This window comes from Talaromyces rugulosus, chromosome II (assembly GCF_013368755.1).
Source record: "Talaromyces rugulosus chromosome II, complete sequence".
NCBI classification, from domain to species: Eukaryota; Fungi; Ascomycota; class Eurotiomycetes; order Eurotiales; family Trichocomaceae; genus Talaromyces; species Talaromyces rugulosus.
This window is the reverse complement of record NC_049562.1, coordinates 2,204,291-2,226,290: the sequence shown is the minus strand read 5'-3', so window position 1 is coordinate 2,226,290 and position 22,000 is coordinate 2,204,291. Positions and strand designations below refer to the sequence as shown.

At 49.0% G+C, this 22,000-nt stretch overlaps 7 protein-coding genes across 7 annotated transcripts; 4 read left to right on the top strand and 3 right to left on the bottom strand.

Annotated features, from left to right (window-relative positions):
- Positions 1–789: 789 nt before the first annotated feature.
- On the top strand, positions 790–2,854 carry TRUGW13939_03251 (uncharacterized protein; the record flags this gene model as incomplete). The annotated part of the gene is made up of 8 exons (XM_035486436.1): positions 790–825; positions 1,172–1,490; positions 1,560–1,633; positions 1,701–1,785; positions 1,838–2,044; positions 2,096–2,362; positions 2,417–2,628; positions 2,663–2,854. The coding sequence occupies 8 exons, from the start codon at positions 790–792 to the stop codon at positions 2,852–2,854; spliced, it is 1,392 nt and encodes a 463-aa protein (XP_035342329.1).
- Positions 2,855–4,172: 1,318 nt separating this feature from the next.
- TRUGW13939_03250 (uncharacterized protein) lies at positions 4,173–5,758 on the top strand (the record flags this gene model as incomplete). Its single annotated transcript, XM_035486435.1, has 4 exons — positions 4,173–4,711; positions 4,774–5,124; positions 5,174–5,555; positions 5,618–5,758. 4 exons carry the CDS (start codon positions 4,173–4,175, stop codon positions 5,756–5,758), a joined length of 1,413 nt encoding a protein of 470 aa, XP_035342328.1.
- A 2,341-nt stretch (positions 5,759–8,099) lies between these two features.
- Positions 8,100–9,351, bottom strand: TRUGW13939_03249 (uncharacterized protein; the record flags this gene model as incomplete). Its single annotated transcript, XM_035486434.1, has 5 exons — positions 8,100–8,365; positions 8,432–8,751; positions 8,822–9,136; positions 9,193–9,257; positions 9,322–9,351. The coding sequence occupies 5 exons, from the start codon at positions 9,349–9,351 to the stop codon at positions 8,100–8,102; spliced, it is 996 nt and encodes a 331-aa protein (XP_035342327.1).
- A 727-nt stretch (positions 9,352–10,078) lies between these two features.
- Positions 10,079–12,712, top strand: TRUGW13939_03248 (uncharacterized protein; the record flags this gene model as incomplete). Its single annotated transcript, XM_035486433.1, has 1 exon — positions 10,079–12,712. The coding sequence occupies one exon, from the start codon at positions 10,079–10,081 to the stop codon at positions 12,710–12,712; it is 2,634 nt and encodes an 877-aa protein (XP_035342326.1).
- A 674-nt stretch (positions 12,713–13,386) lies between these two features.
- TRUGW13939_03247 (uncharacterized protein) lies at positions 13,387–14,481 on the bottom strand (the record flags this gene model as incomplete). Its single annotated transcript, XM_035486432.1, has 1 exon — positions 13,387–14,481. One exon carries the CDS (start codon positions 14,479–14,481, stop codon positions 13,387–13,389), a length of 1,095 nt encoding a protein of 364 aa, XP_035342325.1.
- Positions 14,482–15,823: 1,342 nt separating this feature from the next.
- TRUGW13939_03246 (uncharacterized protein) lies at positions 15,824–20,108 on the bottom strand (the record flags this gene model as incomplete). Its single annotated transcript, XM_035486431.1, has 6 exons — positions 15,824–16,879; positions 16,938–17,426; positions 17,727–18,630; positions 18,690–19,267; positions 19,319–19,913; positions 19,969–20,108. The coding sequence occupies 6 exons, from the start codon at positions 20,106–20,108 to the stop codon at positions 15,824–15,826; spliced, it is 3,762 nt and encodes a 1,253-aa protein (XP_035342324.1).
- A 277-nt stretch (positions 20,109–20,385) lies between these two features.
- TRUGW13939_03245 (uncharacterized protein) lies at positions 20,386–21,582 on the top strand (the record flags this gene model as incomplete). The annotated part of the gene is made up of 3 exons (XM_035486430.1): positions 20,386–20,490; positions 20,557–21,269; positions 21,333–21,582. 3 exons carry the CDS (start codon positions 20,386–20,388, stop codon positions 21,580–21,582), a joined length of 1,068 nt encoding a protein of 355 aa, XP_035342323.1.
- Between the last annotated feature and the right edge of the window lie 418 nt (positions 21,583–22,000).

Here is a 22,000-nt window from a genome sequence, read left to right as displayed (position 1 = left end):
CGGAGTCCGTAGAGTCCGTACGGATGAAGCTCAACCGAGGCGAAATGCCCGTAACTACTAGTAGTATACCTTTGTAACCACCCCCCTCTTTTAGTTTGGATCAGCTGTCGGTCAGGGCGTTATCAGCTTTCTCTGCTCATGGGCTCTTAGCGTGGACAAGATCTTACTCTTTGCGTCGCACCGACTAGTTTAGATGAACCACGTAATAGTTAACTAACGAGTTAAAAGCTGTTACAGGAATACAGTACGCCATCAAGTTCACGTAGGTGGCTGGAGCTGATTACCGTATAATCGCATACCATACCATACCATACAGAAACTGGCAGGGCGCTAAGCATTTTCGTCATTTCTCGTCTTCCTCAACACGCGACTTGCAAACTCTGCCACAGTCGCCCTGTTTCGCCATCCCCATCCCGAGTTTCTTCCCCGAATCATCTTGATCTATCTAAGTTTTCACCCTTGCAACGCTGGTTTTTATTGTGTTTTTTTCTGCCAGGCTCCTTGCCGTTTCTTCCTCTCTTAGTTCAGGACGCAAAAAAAACGCCCCCCACATCCCTCTCCGAATTTGGCGCTAGCAAAGTGCTGAATATCCCCCTCCAAGGCCTCTTTCTCTCTAGTCATTCAAACGTTGGATCACCACCACCTCCTCCTCCCCCTTTCGCTCCGACCCATCACACTCAACTTCGCCTGGCCTGTCCGAGTCAACCGGCTTCTATATCGAGAAGTGTGTACGATTGAGAGAAACAGTCTTGTAAAAGATCAATTGTCCATCCAGGCCCGCGGATAATCATGGGTCAGACCTTATCAGAGCCGGTTACAGAGAAGGTAAGGATTTTTTCTCCCTCCCACTAGTGGCAGTATCCTTTTGTTGTATCTTTTCTTTTCTTTTCTACAATGATAAAGCCATGGCTATATTGTTTTTTTGTGTCCCGTCTTGTGTTTTGGGGTCGCATACTCGGCTAGGCCTCGTTTATTGACTGGGTGCGGGGCAAAATACTCGAAAAAGCGGTCTTCGTCTCAACACCAGGAGACTATATGGAGACAGGCAATGTCCACTCGCGATTTCAAATAACGAATCTCCTTTTTGTTCCTGAATTTCAATCTGCGACTTTATCGACGCGAAAAACCGGGTTTCTTTTTTGATAGGCGTGCTAACTGATTTCTCCTATAGACGTCTGCGGATGGCCAAGATGATTGCGTTTTGTACGGAGTATCGGCGATGCAGGGCTGGCGGATTAGCATGGAAGATGCGCACGCCGCCATTCTTGATCTGCAAGCCAAGTATCTGAGCAAGACCAACGAACCCACCTCACCCGACAAGCGACTGTCTTTCTTCGGTGTATACGACGGACACGGCGGCGACAAGGTTGCCCTCTTCTCCGGGGAGAATGTGCACAAGATTGTCGCGAAGCAGGCGACGTTTGAAAAGGGAAATATCGAGCAGGCGCTGAAAGACGGGTTTTTGGCCACTGACCGCGCTATTCTGGAGGGTGTGTGAATTCTTTATTTACCTGGGTGCTTGCCCATGTTCGCCACCACTGACTTACTGGAACGAATAGATCCGAAATACGAAGAGGAGGTCTCTGGATGTACCGCATCGGTAGGAGTGATCTCCCGCGATAAGATCTGGGTGGTGAGTTTTACTCCGGACTGTTTGTGACAGTATAAAGGGGGAAAGCTAAACAAGAAAACGTATCTAGGCCAATGCCGGAGACTCGCGGTCCGTTCTCGGAGTCAAGGGACGCGCAAAGCCATTGTCGTTTGACCACAAGCCTCAAAACGAAGGTATGATTTATTCCTCTTAGTGATAGGTAGATATTCTAATGGTAGTATCTAGGCGAGAAAGCGCGTATAAGTGCGGCGGGAGGTTTTGTCGACTTTGGACGAGTAAACGGCAATCTCGCTTTATCGCGTGCCATTGGCGATTTCGAATTCAAGAAGAGCGCCGACCTCGCCCCTGAACAACAAATAGTCACAGCATACCCCGACGTGACAACGCACGAGATCACCGAGGACGATGAGTTTCTCGTGATTGCTTGTGATGGTAGGCAAACCTATGTCTTAAAAAGTTAGGGATTAGACTAACATGACACAGGTATCTGGGACTGTCAGTCTTCTCAGGCCGTTGTAGAGTTTGTTCGAAGAGGCATTGCAGCCAAGCAGGACTTGCACCGTATCTGTGAGAACATGATGGACAACTGCTTGGCATCCAACAGTGAAACTGGCGGGGTGGGCTGTGACAACATGACCATGGTGATCATCGGTCTCTTGCACGGAAAGACAAAAGAACAATGGTACAACAACATTGCAGAGCGAGTTGCAAACGGCGACGGACCTGTTGCTCCTCCCGAATATGGCAAGTGTGAAGACGGCCCTAAAGAACCCCTCGGACACTGCTGACTGGAGGGATTCTCAGCTGAATTCCGAGGCCCGGGTGTTCGCCATCAGTTCGATGACGGAGCGGATGACTATGACCTGGACACCGGCAACCCGGCGAACAGGGGATTCGGGCTCCGTCAGGGCCGGATCATTCTGTTAGGGGATGGGACTGAAGTGCATGCGGATCATGATGATGATGATGATGATCTCTTCGACCCTACCGAGGAAGACAAAGACTCGGGAAATCAGGTACGAGCTAGCACTACTGACTCCGTCGATGAAGCCCATAGGGGCTACCGTGAAGACACTCCTGGGCCCCAGCTTACGCACAACTCAGCTTCAGAATGACGATAAAGAAGCCAATGTTACGACTCCGCATGTGTCGGCTTCGCCGTCTTCGATTGCGCCGGAGCCGTCGTCAGGCAAGGGCAGTGAAGAGAACGAATCCAGCGCCGCCAAGTCGAATGAATCCTAGATATAGCCCTAACCATACCATCCATTTTTTTCTCTTTTCTCTTTTTCCATCTTCCTTCGAACCAAAGGTGCCTGTTTGCATACCCCACGAAGCCGCGAAGACTACGACGACGATGATGATGATGATGATGATGATGACGATGAGTAATTCGCTTTCCCCCTTGACCTAAACCCATCGGCTAGAGAATAGACCTAGTATCGTGTCTACTCTCAGCACCCTTTGATTTGTGATGGTGCTTTTTCCCCTAATACATTTTTTCTCTCTCCCTCTTCCTCCTGATATTCTCGTTTCTTGGTCTTCAGCTTGACTGTCATTACTGTCTCGTCCATCCTATCACCCCAACATGCGTCCTCTGTCATCTGTCATCTGTCATCTATCATCTATCATCTATCATCTATCATTTGTCTATGAACGACGAACATTTTTTTTCGTCACGGCAGTCGGGCACGAAGGAATGCAGACACCAATTATGGTTATGGTTATGGTTATGGTCAGGGCAAGGACAAAGGGCAAGCAGGAATTCTCTGCACACATTATGGCGTAATTGGGCAATATTTGTTATAAGCTTTGCACATTGACATGATATCTTTTTTCCTCCTATTGCTTGGATGAATCGTATCTTTTTTTCGTTTATTGTTTTTTTACTTGCTTTCTACTTCTACTTTTGATGTACGGCTCTATAGACGCGACTGGACTCTGTTATTCTCCAGATGCCGTTACTTGCTATGCTGTTTGCTATGCTGTTTTCAAATGTTGCAGCTAGACAATGAACCCTATTGTTTGGATAATTACTCGCATATCTGCCTATGACGTGATGCGCTCGGGCGTCGGGAACGAGTAAATTTCGCAACAGTACTCAACAAAAAACACATGCAAGGACAAGTAAGGCTGCAAATCAGCAAATAAAATTGCTAATAAATCAATTTTTTCCTTATAATCACTCGAATACTAAATAATTGAATCAATTCCTACGTACGACAAGAGAACCAAAGGCCTCCGGACAAGTCTTGGCTCCACCGTACTAGTACGCCCCCTGGTCCCGTGCAGGCTCCGTACTCCAGTCAAAAACTATTAACAGTTGTCATTCCATTTCGCTTCCTTAATTATCAAAAAAAAAACTTCATTGCACAATCAACTGCGTTTGCGCTCTTATCAATTGACACGTTGTCACTTTTTTCCAGGCACGCCGCAGCTGAGCGCAGGCCTGGATTCTGGTTCTTTTATTTTTTTATTTTCTCTTTCTCTTTACCTGCCGTGTTGAGGTTGGCTGGTTCTTTTTTCTTATCTCGTCGGACTCGGTCGGATAGGACAACCGGAAATGTCTTCGCCATCGTCTGCGAGTGCTGCTGGGAAGCGCAAACGCAGCTCTTCGCACCTACGCCCAGAACATATCCCCAAATCGTCGACAACCGACCTACTCCAGCCATCGTCGCGCGACGCGTCGGGCGAAGAAGGCGGCGACGAGTCGGCGTCGGCCAGCGAGCAGCTACTCAAAAACAAGACCGAGCACCATAATCATCACCACCATCATCATCATAATGAGCAACAAGAATCGACTCCTCCATCAGCAAAACGCGCGAGAACTACTGAAGATCAAACAACAACAACAACAGCACAGTCGTCGAGCAATGGTGTCGTCGAGGGTAAAGAGGATCCCGGCGAGCCCTCGGAAACCACCGAGGACAGCGCGGATATAGAGACCCGGGCGTCGAAGCGAAAGACCAAGGACGGCTTTTTGCAGACGCAGCTGCGTGCTGGATTGCAGGATCCTGTGGGGGGCTATCATACCAATCCGCCGCCGACCGGGCGCCCCGTGCGGGTGTACGCTGATGGGGTTTTTGACCTGTTTCATCTGGGGTGAGTGTCTCTCCTTCTTTAACAACCAGTTTACGAATATCTCTTAACAACTATCGATGCAGACACATGCGACAGCTCGAACAAGCAAAGAAAGCATTCGACGAAGTGTACCTGATCGTCGGCGTCACCGGAGACGAGGAAACACACCAGCGCAAAGGACTGACGGTGCTGTCTGGCGCCGAGCGCGCCGAGACACTACGACACTGCAAATGGGTCGACGAAGTGATCCCCGACTGTCCGTGGATCGTCACGCCCGAGTTTCTCGCCGAGCACCAGATTGACTATGTCGCGCATGACGATCTGCCGTACCAGGCGGCCGAAGGCGATGATATCTATGCGGGGATTAAAGAGCAGGGCAAGTTTCTTGTTACGCAGCGCACAGAGGGGGTGAGCACTACGGGGATTATCACAAAGTATGTTTTGTTCTTTCTCCTATTGTGCTGCTTGATACTAATTGGATAGGGTGGTCCGGGATTACGACAAATACATCGCCCGCCAGTTCAAGCGAGGAGCATCCCGCCAAGAACTTAACGTGTCGTGGCTGAAAAAGAACGAGCTTGAAATCAAACGACACGTCGGCGAGCTGCGCGAGAGCATCCGCAGCAACTGGAACATGACCGGCCAGGAACTGACGCGCGAGTTTCGCCAGTTCTGGGGCAACAGCAGGTCCAACAGCCCTGCGCGCAGCACGAAGAATGGCGCTACCGCCGACATGCACAGCCCACGGTCGAGTATCTCCAAAATCCAGTTTCCTGGGCGTCCGGAGAGCCCGGGGCCGGCAAGGGGGCACGAAGACTTTGCCACGGGCTACAGCCTGGGTCTCATCGGGGGAGTTCGCTCTTGGGTAAGTTTTTCCCCCCTCAAACATGGCCTTTTTTTTTTTCTCTTTGACTAACTAGATATAAGATGACTCGCACACGCTCTCACCAATTGATGAGCGGCCCAACGTCTCCCATTGCCAGCGACGATGATCGAGACGGAGCCTCGTTTCTCGAAAGCGGCGACGAACGACGTCGACCCAGCATGTTGCGTGGAGAGTCGTACTAAAAACTACATCTTACATAATTCTTTATACGAAGTCGTTTTTTTTTTTTTTTAAACTTTCTGTCACTTCAAATTGTTTACTTAGGGCATACATAAATTGGGCCAGGCAAAGGCATAGAAGGATCGCCACAGAGCGACAGACCATTGAATCATCGGGCAAATTGATTGATCATGGCATAATGAAGTATTTAATAACTCTCTACTACTTACTTGTACTTTTTTTTGTCTCTTATTAAATATACATATATAATATCATGCGAGATAGCGATTACCTGAGGAACAGCAGGATATAGCTAGAAGAGGCATCTTACATGAGTCTTTTTAATCGGATATTATGAAATCATATTTTATTAAAATCTACCTATGTAGATTATATTCTTAGGGCCATTATTATGCATTGCACAAAATTTTAACTATTAAGGTTTGTTTGTATAGAAGAGTAAGCGATCGCTTTGTAATCCGTATTTGTATAAACCCTCTGGCGCAAACCCGATAACAGACTAGAGTTACTCCTCCAGACGTCATCCAGAAACCTTGACAGGATCAAAGAAGTTGTCTCGTTCAATACAATGGCATCCGTGTTAAATACTGCTCGAGCAACAACAAGCCAGACCCCTGAGGTTTCTCTTCAAGCTTGCAAGGCGTGCAGTCAGCAGAAGAAACGATGCGATCGAGCCTTACCTGTATGCGGGACATGTGTTAAGTAGGTTCTATCTACCTCTCTCGTCAGATCCATTACATTTATTTACCAGAGAAGAGAATTACAATGGAGAAAAAAAAAAGATATACTCATTTAGCCCTCTAGGAAAGTTCGCAAATGCTACTATCCAATGCAGGAGGGCCAAGCGAACGAAGCTCTAGTCAACTCTTTATATCAAAAAATCGACCATCTAGAATCTGCCATCTTCCAAAGGAGTCCTCTCCCAAGATCTCCGGACTATGACACCAAATATCCGATCCCAAGACAATGGTATTTTTCAACTCTACTCTCTCACAGTTAGTCTTTGTCCCCCCTAATCTTGGGAAAAGTGAATAACATTAGCCTATAGGAGACACTATCTTACGCTCTCTGACACATCAATATCCCAACTCGATTGCCTCTATGCTGCAAACTACATGGATGCAGGTGGCAATGTCGGACCCCTGCTTATTCCATGCGACACTTTATTCAACTTCGGCTTATATGGATATAACCCACGGCACACCTGAAAATCCTGTGACCACGTACCACAAAACTGAGACCCTCCGCTTGATTAGAGAGGCTATCACGAACAGTGACCATAATAGTCTTCCAACCAGTGTTGTTGCAGCTACCTTACATCTTTTGTACTTTGCAGTAAGTAACGCATTGATGCAAAAGTATAATGATGATCAATACCTTAGAAGACATAGAAATTGAACGGAGAATTCAACGAAGGGACATCCCATGAGTCCGGGATTGAGGCACTTTTACGACACAAAGGAATGGGAGCGCCGCAACCGGATAATCTCATTGGATATTTTCTTATAATGTTAGTGTTGGTCCTACTCTATTCAGAATATTTATTTTTGGGGTCATCCCGGAATAATAACCTTGCTTAGACAACAAGTATGGAACGCTCTTGTTCTTCGGTTTAGAACAGTGTTCTCTGTACCACGCGCTGGCTCCAGTCATCGCATTGGGAATTATTGCTCTTTACTCTCAAATGCTGTGGAAAAACAAATGGAAAGACACCCCAGACTTAGGCTTCCAGAATCAGCCCTAGAGCTCATTCGTCAACTTGCCAAACATTCCACAATGAGCGTGATAGACTCAACTTCTTCATGGTCTGACTTCATTGCCAGCCCTGCTTATCGGCAATATCAATCTTCTTCCACAACAGATAACAAATCAAGCCAGGTTGAAAAATGCTGTGTCTTGGCTGGAATTATATATTTAAGGGCTTTGGTAAATGTCGGTGGTTGCGCGGATTTGAATAGCGACCCAGAAACACAAAAGTATGTTCTCAGCTTGAGAGACGAAATCACAAATTGCGACGAGTCCGTTTGGTATAGGTGCGGCCCCGAGGTCTTTCGATGGGTTCTTATGACTGGGGCCGCTGCAGGAAGTTCGATATCGCAACGGGCCTGGTTTGTTGCACGCATGTGTCCTTTCTGCGCTGTGATGGTGCCACAAGAAGTGGAGGAATTTTTGATGGGAGCTGACCAGCTTGTCTGGCTGTTTAATCATAACTATCAGGTATAATGTTTTTTTTTTTTTTCTTTTTTTTTTTTTTTTTTAAATTTCAAAGTCCATCTGTACATGTATTCAAAATACTATTGTTTAGTTCCACGTCCCTCGCTAGGGCCGATGATCTCTCTGCTCTTAAGCACCAATGCTCTGCAAAACTTCTTCACTAGACTTCCACAGATTCGCCGCCAGAACAGGATCCCTCGCGTCTTCACTTGACTGCTCTATACGCCCGTATGGTTCAACATAGGCACCACCATATAAATCCCTCTTCTCCCATACTTCCGGATGGGCCGCAGCAAATATGGCTGTCAGCGCACCATCCAGCGGCGAAAGTGACCTTACCACGATACTCTCACGTATATCCGCGTGATACTTGTCAATATGCCTGCTTGCACCGTCTGAAATCGTCGTCAGAGATATGTTTTTTTTTTTTAATGTTTTTCATATGAGATGGATATACATACCGGTCAAAACATAACCAGGGTGCAGACTAACGGTAACGATGGGGGCTTTCTCTGCATCTAGTCGTCGCTGGAGTTCAGCACTGAAGATATGGTTTGCCAATTTTGATAGCGCGTAGCGAAATAGGTTGCTCTCAGGATCATCAGTGTTTCCACAAGATTGATTGAAGTCGGCAATATTGTTGAGCTGGATGCCCCGTGGGAGCTTAAGATGGACATCAGAGCCGACATTCACAATGCGAACTCCTCCGGGGTGCTGCTCTGCTGCCGTTTTCTTGAGGAGGGGAAGAAGAGCAGTTGTCAAGCGAAAGGGGGCGAGGTGGCTGTGTGTTTTATCAAAAAATAAAGTCAGTGGTGATTGAGCTTCTTGCTGTTCGTTCAGCACAACTTAACTTGGTTGCAAAGGACACCGATATCCCATTATTATCCAAGTCCAGAGGTCTAGCTAGCAATGCAGCGTTATTCACCAAGACGTCCAATCTCTGTTCCTCGGCTGCGAACTTGGCCGCTACGGCGTTAATATTCTGAAGGTCGCCGAGTTCGAGGGCAAGAGGACGGAGCAAGTCATTGCGAGCAAGTGAGGGATGATCCTTTTTCATTTGCTTGATTGCGTTATCGGCCTTTTCTAAGGACCTTGCTGACACATACACCTTGGCTCCCTTGAGAGCGAGTTGCTGAGCGACATTGTATCCGATGCCAGTCTGGGAGCTAGGAGTCCGTTAGTTCAATGTTTTTTTTAAAGGCACGGAAAGTAGTAGCATTACTTTGCACCAGTTACAATGGCTACCTTTCCATGAAGACTGGGTATTTCAGAGACAATGTCCCATTTCTGCAGCATCAATTAGAAGCGATGGTCAGACTAGTATATAGGTGGAATATAGCAGTTCACTCACGGTTTTGCGGTCTAAGCTAGATGCAGACATTGTAGATAGATGATATTCACTTGAAAGACTTTTGTAATGAGTATAGTAGACTTTGGACTTTCCTTCTGCTTTTTTTTTTTTACCACTTTAAGCTGGGTTCAGAGGGCTATTTATGTTCAGGTATCTGATAGCCAGCAACCCCCTCCCACATTGTTGATTACAGAGTGGAATTTTTCGTCCGCTTACAAATAGAAAAGAAAAGAAAAAGGATACGAGAGTATCAAGTTCTATAAAATAAAATCTCGACGAGTTTCTACAATGCCTGCTATGACGTTGATTGGTTGTAAAGGCAATCTAGCCAATCGTATCAACGGCAAGGGTCGGGATGGGGCCGACTTTGGGTCCACTGGAGCCCTATTTAGTCCCTTTTGCGAATTTGATGGCTATTTCTATACATAATTACAGTAATTTTTTATTCTATTATCAATCTATTACTCTTATACAGTTATATCGCAAGCAATATAAAGCCCTGACCTTAATATATCTCAGTCTACCTCGAGTCACTAGGCAGAGTACCCCTAGGACTAGATAACGCCATCTAACCCCTGTAGATAGAGAGTGCGCTGAATGGTGGAACGAGCTTGCGATGCCACGCCAGTCAATTGTGTTGCCTCAGCCTTGCGTTAGTGTTTGGGGTTAGGCAGGGTGACTACATAACCAACTGATGCCCTCCCTATTCTCTCCTCTTTTTTGACAACATCGGCCAAAAAAAATAAAAAATAAAAAAATGGAAGGACTAAATACTACTCAGCTGGAGTCGCTCCAGTCCAAAGACAAGGCTGCACTGCTCGATACGGTTGATGAGATCCGCCGACACGGGGTGAGTCGCTATATCTCGTTGCCTCAGCTTGTTGTCTGCGGCGACCAGAGCTCCGGTAAGAGCTCCGTGCTGGAGGCCATTTCAGGTGTGCACTTCCCAGTAAATGATGGCCTCTGTACGCGCTTCACAACCGAAGTCATCCTGCGCCGTGCGCCAGAAAGCCTCGCTTCGGTGAGGTTGATCCCAGCCAAGGACGCAAGTGACGAACACCGGCAGAAATTGTCACAGTTCAAACAGAGCTCGACCAGCCATGTTGAAATCCCGACATTGATATCCGAGGCCAAAACTATCATGGGACTGACAAGCGGGAGTAGCTTTTCGCGTGATGTTTTAAAACTCGAGATTTGCGGACCCAAGTTGCCCCATTTGACGTTGGTTGATCTGCCAGGTCTGATTCACCATCCAAACAAGGAGCAAACACAGGACGATGTGGATATCCCAAAGGAATTGGTGAAGAAGTACATCTCGCAGCCCCGAACCATCGTACTCGCGATAGTCACGGCGAAGAATGATACCTCGAACCAAGTCGTGCTCAAGATGGCAAAAGAAGCTGATGCGCACGGCGGCCGGACTATGGGTATTATCACCAAGCCGGACTGCCTCATCAGGGATAGCCCTAACGAGGCGGCATTCTTTGCCCTCGCCAGCAATAAGGAAACCTCTTTCAAACTTGACTGGCACGTCCTTCGCAATGGCGATTTTAGCGAACGAAAGAACCCCGACTACAACCGAGATAAGGCGGAGAAAGAATTCTTTGCGTCAGGAATATGGAAGAATTTGCCGTCATCAAAGAGGGGCGTCGATGCTCTGCGTACAAGATTGAGTCATGTCTTGTATGAGCAGATTCAAAAAGAACTTCCAGACCTGGTCGCAGAGATTGAGCAAGAATTGGCAGACTGCAAGACCGTATTAGATCGGTTAGGGTCGCCTCGTGACACGCCGGATAGTCGACGTTCATATTTGACTGCTATGGCAGATCAATTTCGTGAATTGGTTCGGGCTGGCAACGACGGCATTTATCGAGATCCATTCTTCAAGATTGACGACTCGGACTTGGAAATTGGTCAGAATAAACTCATCCCAAGATTACGCGCAAACCTGAGGAGAGACGAGCAGAAATTTGTTGATCGAATGCACGAAGAGGGTCACACCTATCACATTGTTCCTGGCTTTCTAAAGATACCGAACAGTGCCTCCAGCACGTCGTCCGGTCAGACGCAAATCACACAAACCGAGTTTTTACAAGAGATTCGTGTTCTTCTCGACCACAGCAAAGGAAGGGAGCTACCGGGAACTTTTTCGCCTTTGTTGGCGGGCGAATTGTTCTTGCGTCAATCCCGGAATTGGGAGACAATTGCTATGGAATTTGCGGAGGAGGCATGGGGCTTGGTGAAAGAGTTTCTAGATGAAGTTTTGGCCCATGTGAGCGACGAAAATGTAAGGCGCGCTGTGCTGGAGGAGGTCATCGACCCAGCCATGGAATCAAAATTATCAAAGTTGAAAGAAAAGGTGAACGAGTTATACTCGCCGTACTCCAGTGGCTATCCAACAACCCTCAATCCACAGTTCGTTCGGGCACTCAATGCTCGACGATCTATACAGTTCTCCGAATCTTCGTGGCCGAGGAGTAAAGAGGAGGAGAGCGAAAACGAAGATCCGAAGAAGCGTGAAAACCCCAAACTGTCTGAAGATGCCGACATGCATGCCTGTCAGGACCTGCTAGACCTAATGCAATCTTATTATGAAATTGCCCTGGACGTTTTCGTTGATAACGTTGTTAGTCTTGGTATCGAGAACTGCCTTATGACAGGCCTAAAAGATATACTATCACCGCGTTCTGTTTCCGAGATGAATGATGAAATGCTAGAAACTATTGCATTCGAGTCCGATGATGTCCGAGAACTCCGAAGCCAGACGCTTGAAAAACAAGCGTCTTTGCAAAAGAGCTACGAGCTCTGTCGTCGACAGGTTAGGAAACTTGCCTCCAACCGTCTCAGACCAGCTTCTAAAAACGCTCATTCTCCCGTACCATCTGTGGAAAGTTCGACCGCGACTCTTCCGAGCGTCGGATCGGTTTCATCAAACATACGAGGTGCCGAGAAATCGTGGTTGCCAGACAAAAACCCGGCGGTCGGTACTAAGTACCAGGGCCTTTTCGGCCCATCCGAGAAATCCACATCTCTGGACACAAAACCAGCGTTCGGATCTAAGAGTGTCCTTCCAGGGGGTACAGGATTACTATTTGGAAGCTCTAAAGCAACAACACCCAGTTCTGGGGGTAGCCTCTTTGGAAGTTCGGTATTAAGCGAAGCACAACCAACTGGCTACTTTGGGCAATCTCCATTAGCAGACACAAAGCCAGTGACAAGGGGAGATACAAAGCTAACTTCTAGCTTTGGGTTATCTCAATTTGGAAGTAAATCGGCGGGTTTTGGATCACCGGTAACACCAATTTCAGGACAAGAAGATACCAAATCGAAGACCTCTGATAGCCACTTTACTCTGTTCGGCGGCATACCCATCAAACCAAAAGGTGACTAATGTTCCCAAGTAGCAATTGTATCAATGCGTTATGATAGCTATATTTCTCAAGTTGTAACTCATTTATCTGACCATCATTGTGTGAATCTACAGCAATTTTCTCATATTTCGAAAACATTCCGAGCACCATTCATATCCAAGACTTAAATCTACTAAAGCTAAAGGAGTACAATGTTGGGGAAAATTCGACTTTTCAGTTAATTCAGCATCTAAATGCTGTTTTAGGTTATGAAAAATATTCCGCTGACGTAGGTTTCCCCTGCTCTCCAAAGAACCTGGAAACATAGTAACACAACTAACAAACTGTAGGAAATCAGACTCAAAGATTATGACGAACTAGGTCTTCTTAGAGATCCGAACAATAATTAGGGATTAAACCTAGGTATAGCTGAGTATGTTTATTGTCCTTTTGAATGAGAGGCCAACGGCTAGATGGGGAGAATTATCCAATGATTGAAGTGGTTCATATGTATCAACGAATGATGAGTGTCCTATTTGCACACAACAATAGTTATCCAACAGTTCGAGTAAAAATTACGTACGTATAGGAAGATAGTGATCTATCATCGTGTATACGATTGATCTATGTATATCCTATCTATGCATCATAACTCACAACGCCAACATGGGTATCAACCTGTATAACAAACAGAAAACAAAAGTATAACAATAAATCACGCGGCCGTAATCATCAATGGCCTCCAATGCTGATTCCCAGCATCAGTACTCTCTGCCGCACACGAGTTGACAGCCTGCTCGCGCGGCGCACACATCACCGAACGCAGATACTCGCACAAAATCAACGCATCCCTCCCAATCTCGGCGACCATGGTATTCTGCGTAGAGGCATCACATTTAGCTGTAACGCACAGATCAAACACTTTTAGTCCGCGCACGGCAAGCAACGGCGAAACCCATGCTTCGCTGGTAGCCAGGCTGATTTTTTTGCTGCCACTGGATGAAGTAGTGGTAGTGTTGCTCATGAATTGGCCCAAATCTAAACTGATACGTAGCTCCCGCAGTCCCGTCATGGCCTGGACACGTTGCCAGAACAGTTTCCATAGACGGTCGTTGTGCGTGTGCGCATAGATTGAAGTATGGCTGACACCGGTCATGGGCTGCCAGATGGGCGTCCACTGCACTGTCAACCGCTTAATCGAGCGGAGTCTCTCGGGGCAAATAGTCGATGAAAAAGCGATAAACGTGTGCAAGTCGTCAACGTCATAAACCAGATCGGTATAAGGGATACTAGCGGCCTCGAGGTATATGGCACGACAAGTCCTTAGCAGCGAGAGCGACGAGTTGCTCAACTTTCCCGGAAGCGCAGAGTGTGTATGAGGGTACAACATGTTTGAATCAGATGAGACGGGGCAACTACTCGAGCGCCATCGCGCAGTTGTTTCCGGGCAACAGGCACGATGGCTCGCGATGGATGCCGACTCGTTGCAGCAACGCACATGGCGGATTTTCCCCTTGAGCTGCACCAGATGCACGGCCTCGTCGCCAAAGGCGTATGAATAAATCATCAGACGGATTTCGGGAGGTAGTCGCTGCAGGAAGTCGCTATCGGGCTGGTCGGATATACATCTCTGAGCCAGCGGGTCGACGGCGGCGCTGGAACGAGAGCTGGAGCTGGAATCAACTCGCGGCGCGCAGATCTGGCGTTCGTGGATCATGTCACGGACAGATTCTTGCCATCGGCGGCCGGTTGGGTAGTAGTGGAAGATGGAGTAGGGATCGCGCAGGATCCAGGTGTCGAAGTGGCGCATTTTGATCGTATAATCGCAGTGAGGCGATTTATATAGTATGTAGAATAGAGTCGTATATACTAAACGAGTATGGTATCAGTATAGCTAGACAGTGGTCAAAGACAACCCAATCTGCCACAGTCAACCACACACTAACGTCTGGAGCAAGTCTAGTCCAGCGCTCAGCGCTACGGACGCATTGAGAGATATATATATTGATCAAAAGATGAAAAAAGATACGACGTTTATGGACGACAAGTAAATGGCTCTCGGAGCAGTGGGGCCTATGTGAGCATCGCCATTGGCCACCCATGAACCAGGGGGCGCTGTGATTGCTGCGACCACGCGAGGAACGCGCCAATCAGCTGCCAGCGAGTGGATCCCCGCCATCGGGTCTTGTCGGCACCCGCGCCTGCCCTATGACGTCGTGGTGGATCTTCTATGCGCTGTTTGATTGGCTGTCGGCCCGAGGCTCGGCCGAACTTCGACCTTGTTGGGCTTAGCGTATTTTTGCCGGACGAGAGTTTCCCGCTAGTGCATTGCGGGCCGTTATATAATACGTACATCCTATAGCGTTTTTTTTTAATATCATACTCCAATACTCGGTACATCTGGTTTTTTTTTTTTTTTTTTTTTTTGAACAGACCAAAACTAGCAGAAACAGGGCAGCGCATGAGCACAGACTCTATGCAACTAAATTACGGGTTTTTTTTTTCCTGCGCTTTCTTTTTCTCTTTTGACCTGTCTGTTGGCGACCCGATCAGGAAAGCTAATGCCAATTCCGGACATTTGCATCCACTACGGAGTACTCTATCCAGGGTTCCCTTTACCCTTCAGAAGTAAAAGTAACTAGGAATGTAAAGTCCCAAAATTTGAAGCTTTCCGTATTCAGGAGTCCAGTATGAAGTACGTAGTAGTCGGTGTGGGTCATTTCTGCCTGGTTCATCATTCATGGAGTGGTGGAGGGCGTTTTTATTTATTGTTTCTTTTAGACTTGCATACGCAACATTGAACAAGCCTTTCGGTCGGACCTCTGTCGGCCGGGCGTCCGGGCTTTACCGAGTCGACTGTACACGGAGTATATACATATACATACATTCGGAAATGCTACCTTGCCTTTTGAATAGGGGCATTGTCTGGTTTCCTTCTCATTATTTATTTTTCATTTTTTTAAACATCTCATTTCTATCATGGCTTTTACAACAGGGCAGAGTCAGACATGGGCAGCAAGCTAAAACCCTCAAGTGTGGATGCTCTGTGTGGACACTGTGGAGTCACTGGAGTGCATCGACAAAACATCTCCAGACTCCAGACTCAACCCCGCATTCTCTTCTTCTAAGATCGACAGTAATACTAGCAAGTTCTATCGAGAAGCCTCGCCATCGCTCTCGTGTGTCTGCAGCAACCCCCGACCCTCCTCAACATCCTTCCCCCCTTCATCCACTACCAATCCAATTCCGAGACCTGCCGGAACCCTGTCCTCGACCTGAATCCCATCCTCCTCTTGCATATTATTATGAGGAGGAGGAGGAGGAGGAGTGTCGCGCACCGTAGCAACGTAAAGCGCACACCCCAAAATCAAGCCAGACCCAGCCCAGCTGATCGCCGACGGCGACGTGTCCATGACTAATTTGTCGTAAAACAGTGCAAACAGCATTTGCGTATATACCATCGACGTCGCGCGCGTGCCGTGTCCTTTTGTATTTGATGTTGGTTGATATGCCAGGCCCGCGGTCAGCAGGTATTGCATGGTGAATCCGTTCACTCCCAAACCCAACAACAGTCCCCACTCTGCCGCGCTTCCTGGAAGACGGAAAGAAACTGACGGGATGGCCAGCATGGCGATTGTCGAGACGATGGTTGTATATGTGGAGAAATAAGTCACGCTGACGAGCGCGTGTGCTCGCGAGCCGATGAGTCGGATCGTTGTATAGGCACATGCTGCGCCCAGGACGCCTATCAGACCAAGGCCGATTGCCAGGAGGTGCTGAGACGCACTAGGCGCTTCTATTCCCTCTTCGGCCTGCATTTGACTGTCCGTCATGGTACTGTTATAGAAAACTCCCGGGTCCAGCCCGTCTTCCATCTTCCCACCCGAAAATGGGCGCGCAATCAAAACCACTCCAAGCAACGACACCAACGCAGCCCACTGCTGATTCCGCGTAAACGGCTCGTTCGGCAACAAGAATGAGCAGGCATAGCACGCCACAATCGGCGCCAGGAACGTGAGCACTGTGGCTTCCGCTAGAGGCATGTACAGCAGCGAAAAGTACATGCCAAACACCCCAAAAAAGCCGCCAAAGGCGCGAGCAATCAACAACCACCGCACTTCTCGTGTGCCAAAGGGATCTGGCACGCGCGTCCACCACATGTAGGCGTAGCTGGCTACTGCTGTGATGAACATGCGGGCAAACAGGATCTGGCCGCTGTCAGTTTTTTCTTCTTCTTCAGATTCTAATCTAATTTTGCTTGCTTACCTGAAACGGATGCATGGCCTTCCCATGGCTACCGTCTCGCTCGAGAATCTGTGTCATCACGTTCATGGACGCCCCAAAGAACTGCGACACAATCACCATGAGCATTCCCTTGCTCTGTATCCATCCTTTTGAGAGTATATATCGCAGCGACCGTTTTTTCCTGCTTCCTCCCGGGCTAGTGGGAGATGAGGGCAAGGCTCGCGACGAGTCATTGTTGATATGCAGATGACTGGTGCTGGATATGCCGCCGGTATACATCGAAAGGTCGGAGGAAAAGAGCGTATCGGCCGAGGGACGCATCCCCCCGCTGGCCGCTGCAGTGTGCTGGCGGGCATCCAGATGCTCTACATTTTCAAGGGTTTTGGATGGCTGGTCTGGTGTCTGGTCTTCACCTGGTGCCTCCATTCTGTCGTCTATATGCCTCGTCGCACTCGTGGTATCATGGTTCATCTCTTTGAAGTAGATGAAGTAGAAAGTAAATGTGGATCTCTATTCTGCGGTCTTGCGTCGGTTGTTTGACAGCACAGGTACAACCGTGTCAACTGAAAGAATCGTAATAGATGTAGACAAGTCTCGTGTGAATATATACAGAAGAAGGAAAGAACTCCGTCCTATCCGGACGGCGAACCACTACCAGGCAGCGGTCTCGTGACAGTAGTATCTCGTCAGGCAGGGAAGGCCCCGCCCGCCAATCAGCGCTACTCGGCTATCAGCCGCGTGCGGGGAAACTTCTTAGCATTTATATACAACTTCATTACTACTACTAGGTACTAGTATACATTTTCATACAAAACTAAATGTATCGCCGCGCTCCCTCAGCATGTTGCCCACCCGCTGGCTGCCCACAACTCGCTCCAGCTTGAGAGCATCATACCGCGAAAACAGCGAGCGCACTCCGCCCGCCGCAGACGTCGACGCTGCCGGGTCCAGAGCCAGGTACTCGACTACGTCGCGGAAGAAGATGGGGTTCTCTGGCAGTCCATACATTACCACTTGCTTGACGCCGCGGATCTTGTAGCGCCGAAAGTGATGCGAGCGCTCCGTATACAGCAGAACCGAGTGCCGCCCCGTCATGAAGTAGCTGCGCGTTCGCGATATGTCTTTGCCCTCCGAGTACTCGGACATGGCCCCGAACGAGATGTTGGCCGCCTGCGCCGAAGACGCGAAGAAATTGCGCACCCGCACAAAGTCGAGGTACGATGGGATGAAGATCAAAATACCCGCGCCGTTGCCCTGGCCGCGTCCAGTCACCGCGCGCGTGATGCTCGGGAGGATGGCTGTGGTAAAATACTTGAAGCGCATGTCCGGGTCCTTCAGCGGCGAGGCAGACTCGAAGCGTGAGAATGTCTGCTTCACCGGCACAGGTAGGGATATGTCGGTGATGGCTCCGTTGTACGTCGGCGTAATCTTTGCCTGGCCGGCAATGTTTTGCATGCGCTGCGAGAACAGCGAATTCACCTCGGGCGAGATGAATGACGACAAGACAATGGTCTGGCGTATGTAGCGCGCCCGGCCGTCTAGATACCATGAGCGCACCCGGCTAAAGTCGCATCCGTGGGCTTCCTTGGGCTGCAGGTTCATATGGCTGAATATGTACTCGACATGGTCCCAGTTCTGCATCAGCAGGCCGTCGGCGTGGTCGACAATGGCGATTTCAATCGACGAGAGGAAGTCGTGGTCATTTTTCTTGTCGCTGCAAGATATTAGCTCAACCTATTACTGGTTGTAGACTTCTTAGTTATAGGTACTCACTCCTCTTTGTCCATGATCGTCCGCAGCCCCAACGGACTGGCCAGGATGATGTCGGAGTTGTAGAACTGGGAATAGTACTTGATGGTCTTTCTCGTAAACTTCAGTCCCAGTCGGAACATGTCGTCGTCATTTCCGCCGAAAAGGTCGATGAAATCCTCGGCTCGATTGTCCCACGTGTGATCATCCGTGCTACTGTACTCGTCCATAAAGCGCTTCTTGTTCTCTTGCTGCTCTGGCTGGTAGATGCGGCTGATGCTCTCGACAAACCGAACACAAGCTTGCCGAGTGGGTAGAATCAAAAGCACCTTGGGTCTGGTAAAGCCTTGGTCTCGCACTTCGATATCCTCGCTCTGGTCTTTCGATAAACGAGCATTGTTTTTCAGTACTCGGTCGCGTGTTTTCAAGACGTGGTTGAGTATGTGGATGCTGAGTATGTCTCGCATCTGCGCTGCATTCGATGCTGTTCGGCCGCCGAAAAGCACGTCGTTGTAGTTGAAAAGCAGCGACGCTATGTTCTGATAAGGGCCGTCAAACTTTGGCACGGCCTCTGCTGCTGCAGATTCCAGTTTTTTTTTGAGCTATACTACAGTCAGACTTGTAGATAAGTTATAATTGGAATGAAGACCAACCTTTAAGTTACGAGTGCTTTTCACAGCCACAGGCAGACCCCAGGAATCGCCCTCGCTCTCCAGAGCATTGCAGATTGCCCTGAAGTCGTCAGGAAGAGGAGCTTTGATCGTGCGCCATTTGCCAGCCGCTGCCTCTTGGGTCTTTTTGGATAACTCGGCCTCGTCGGGTGTGGCAAAGTGCTTCTCAAACGGGTCCGCAGCTAAATAATCAGCGAGTCCCTTAACGAATTTTGTAGGTTTATACTCACTGTCTTCTTCGTCGTCTGCCTCGCTGGCTTCACCCTCGGCGTCATCGTCCGAAGCCTCCCGGTCTTCTAAAACGTCGATATCCTCGGGCTCTTTTTCTTCCTCCACAGGCTCTGGCCGACTCTGTTTCTCGCTTTTTCCGTTATCAAGCTTTCGCCTCTTGCGTGAAAGGTCCGCATTGGAATCGGTATTTAGCAGTTGCAGCAGAACGTTGTATGGTCGGTCAGCGGTCTGCTCCTCCTCCTCCTCCTCTTCCTCAGCAGACGACTCGCTATCGACGTCCACATCCTCCATATCGTCCGCAAACCCCTCAAACTGGTCCTCGCCATCAGACGGAGATTCCTCCTCTCTGTACCAGCCAGCAGTTAGCCTTGGACAAACGAGAAAAAAAGAGCGACTCCTACCTGGTCTCTTCGACCCGGGATGTCTGAAAACGATTGTTTCTGCCTCGCGCAAACCCAGAACCCCTACGACCGCCTCTTGAAGGCCCTGAGAACCCTCGCCCTCGTCCTCGCCCTCGTCCACGGCCACGTGGTGGTGCCATTTTTTCGCAGTTATTTAATTATACGTTGTCTCACAATAATGCAGAATCTTTTTTTTGCTGTTGATGTCTTCGGGCTTATCTTATCTTAGCGTGAAATTTCGGGCTCGCACACACAATTCGGGAAAGTCAACGACTCACCCTCAGCGGGCGGAACAAAGAGACTTTGTCTCCACGACATCCACCGCCAAGCCAAGAGCAAAAAATCAGATAGGCTGTCCCCCGTCTGTTTCTCTATCGCTGAGGAACAGGCCTGTCTTTTCTGATATATCCCGCCAACATGGCTGAGACCGACTCGTTTCTGCATCTCGCGCGGCCCTTGGGCCCTGTGACGGTGGGGTCTGCACCAACCACCGCCCCTCTGAATGTGGTGATCCAGCCTCAGGTATGTAGATATCTTGATAACCAAAGCAAAAAGGGTGTTTATCAGTTCTGACCTCTCCCACCAAAGGCCATTTTCTCCATCCTCGACCACTCCCTCCGCCGCAACGCCGACCAGGACCGTGTTATTGGCACGCTACTGGGCACCCGAAGTGAAGATGGCACCGAAGTCGAAATCCGAAGCTGTTTTGCCGTCGGCCACACCGAGACCACCGACCAGGTCGAGGTCGATATGGAGTATCAGAAACAAATGCTGACGCTGCACCTGCGAGCCAACCCGCGCGAAGTGCTCGTCGGCTGGTACGCCACCTCGTCAGAGCTCAACACGTTTTCCGCCCTGATTCAGAATTTTTACGGCGGCCAAGGCGACGGCACATGGCCTCACCCGGCCGTGCACCTGACTGTCTCGACTGAGCCCGGCAAGGACATTGAAACGCGCGCCTACATTTCGGCTCCAGTGGGCGTCACCGCAGAGCGCGCTGCCGATAGCGCTGCTTTTATCCCCGTGCCGTATGAGATCCGGTATACCGACGCGGAGAAGAACGGTTTGGAGGCTATTGCCAATGCTCGCGACACTGAGGAGCGAACCACCGGTATCTTCACCGATGTCGAGGCCCTGGAGCGCGCGGTCGAGGAGGTCATTGGCATGATTGACCGTGTGTCCAAGTATGTCGAGGCCGTGATTGACGAGGAGGCGCCTGCGTCGACGGCACTTGGCCAGTTTCTGCTGAATGCCCTTGCCCTGGCTCCCAAGGTTGAGCCGGCTGACATTGAGCGCGATTTGTACGTCTTCTTTCTTTCTCTCTACCTTATATATATCTATGTATATGTACTGACCGTCCACAGCAACAAACACATCCAAGACATCCTGGTCGTCTCGTACCTCGCCAACACCATCCGCACGCAGATGGAGCTGTCGAACCGACTGGCGACTGCTCAGATCACGCTCGGCGGCGGCGAAGGAGCCAACGCAGGTGAGTCTGGCAACAACCAGCGCGGTGGACAGCGAGGCGGCAGGGGAGGCGGCCGCGGCGGCCGTGAGGGCCAGCAGCAGCAGCGCAACCAGGAGCGCAATGCCGAGGAGGTTCGGGCTTAAAGACGAAAGACGCAAAAAGTTATGAAATGAATAAATACCACGATCATGTTTTTGATGCCTTTTGTGGGGGGGATCTGTAATCTTGCTGAGCAATCTGAGATATTCGCCTTCAACATATGTTTCAATGAAGAACAGAAGGAAAAGAGAAAAGAGACCAGGGCACGGCGTATTGGAGTATCATGTCAGTCTACTCTTTCGAATCTACAGATTCCTACATGCATGGACGAGCCTGAGGACGAGTGGTTGGGTACTGTTTATATTAGATCAGGACGATATTGACTGAAACGACACATCAATTGATATGTAACACCGAGCAATGGCACTGAGATTTATCTTCTATCGTTAGCACTTTTAATTCTTCGTAAAAATAACATTGACATCTAGAATATATATACAGTATAGAATCATTGACGTGAAA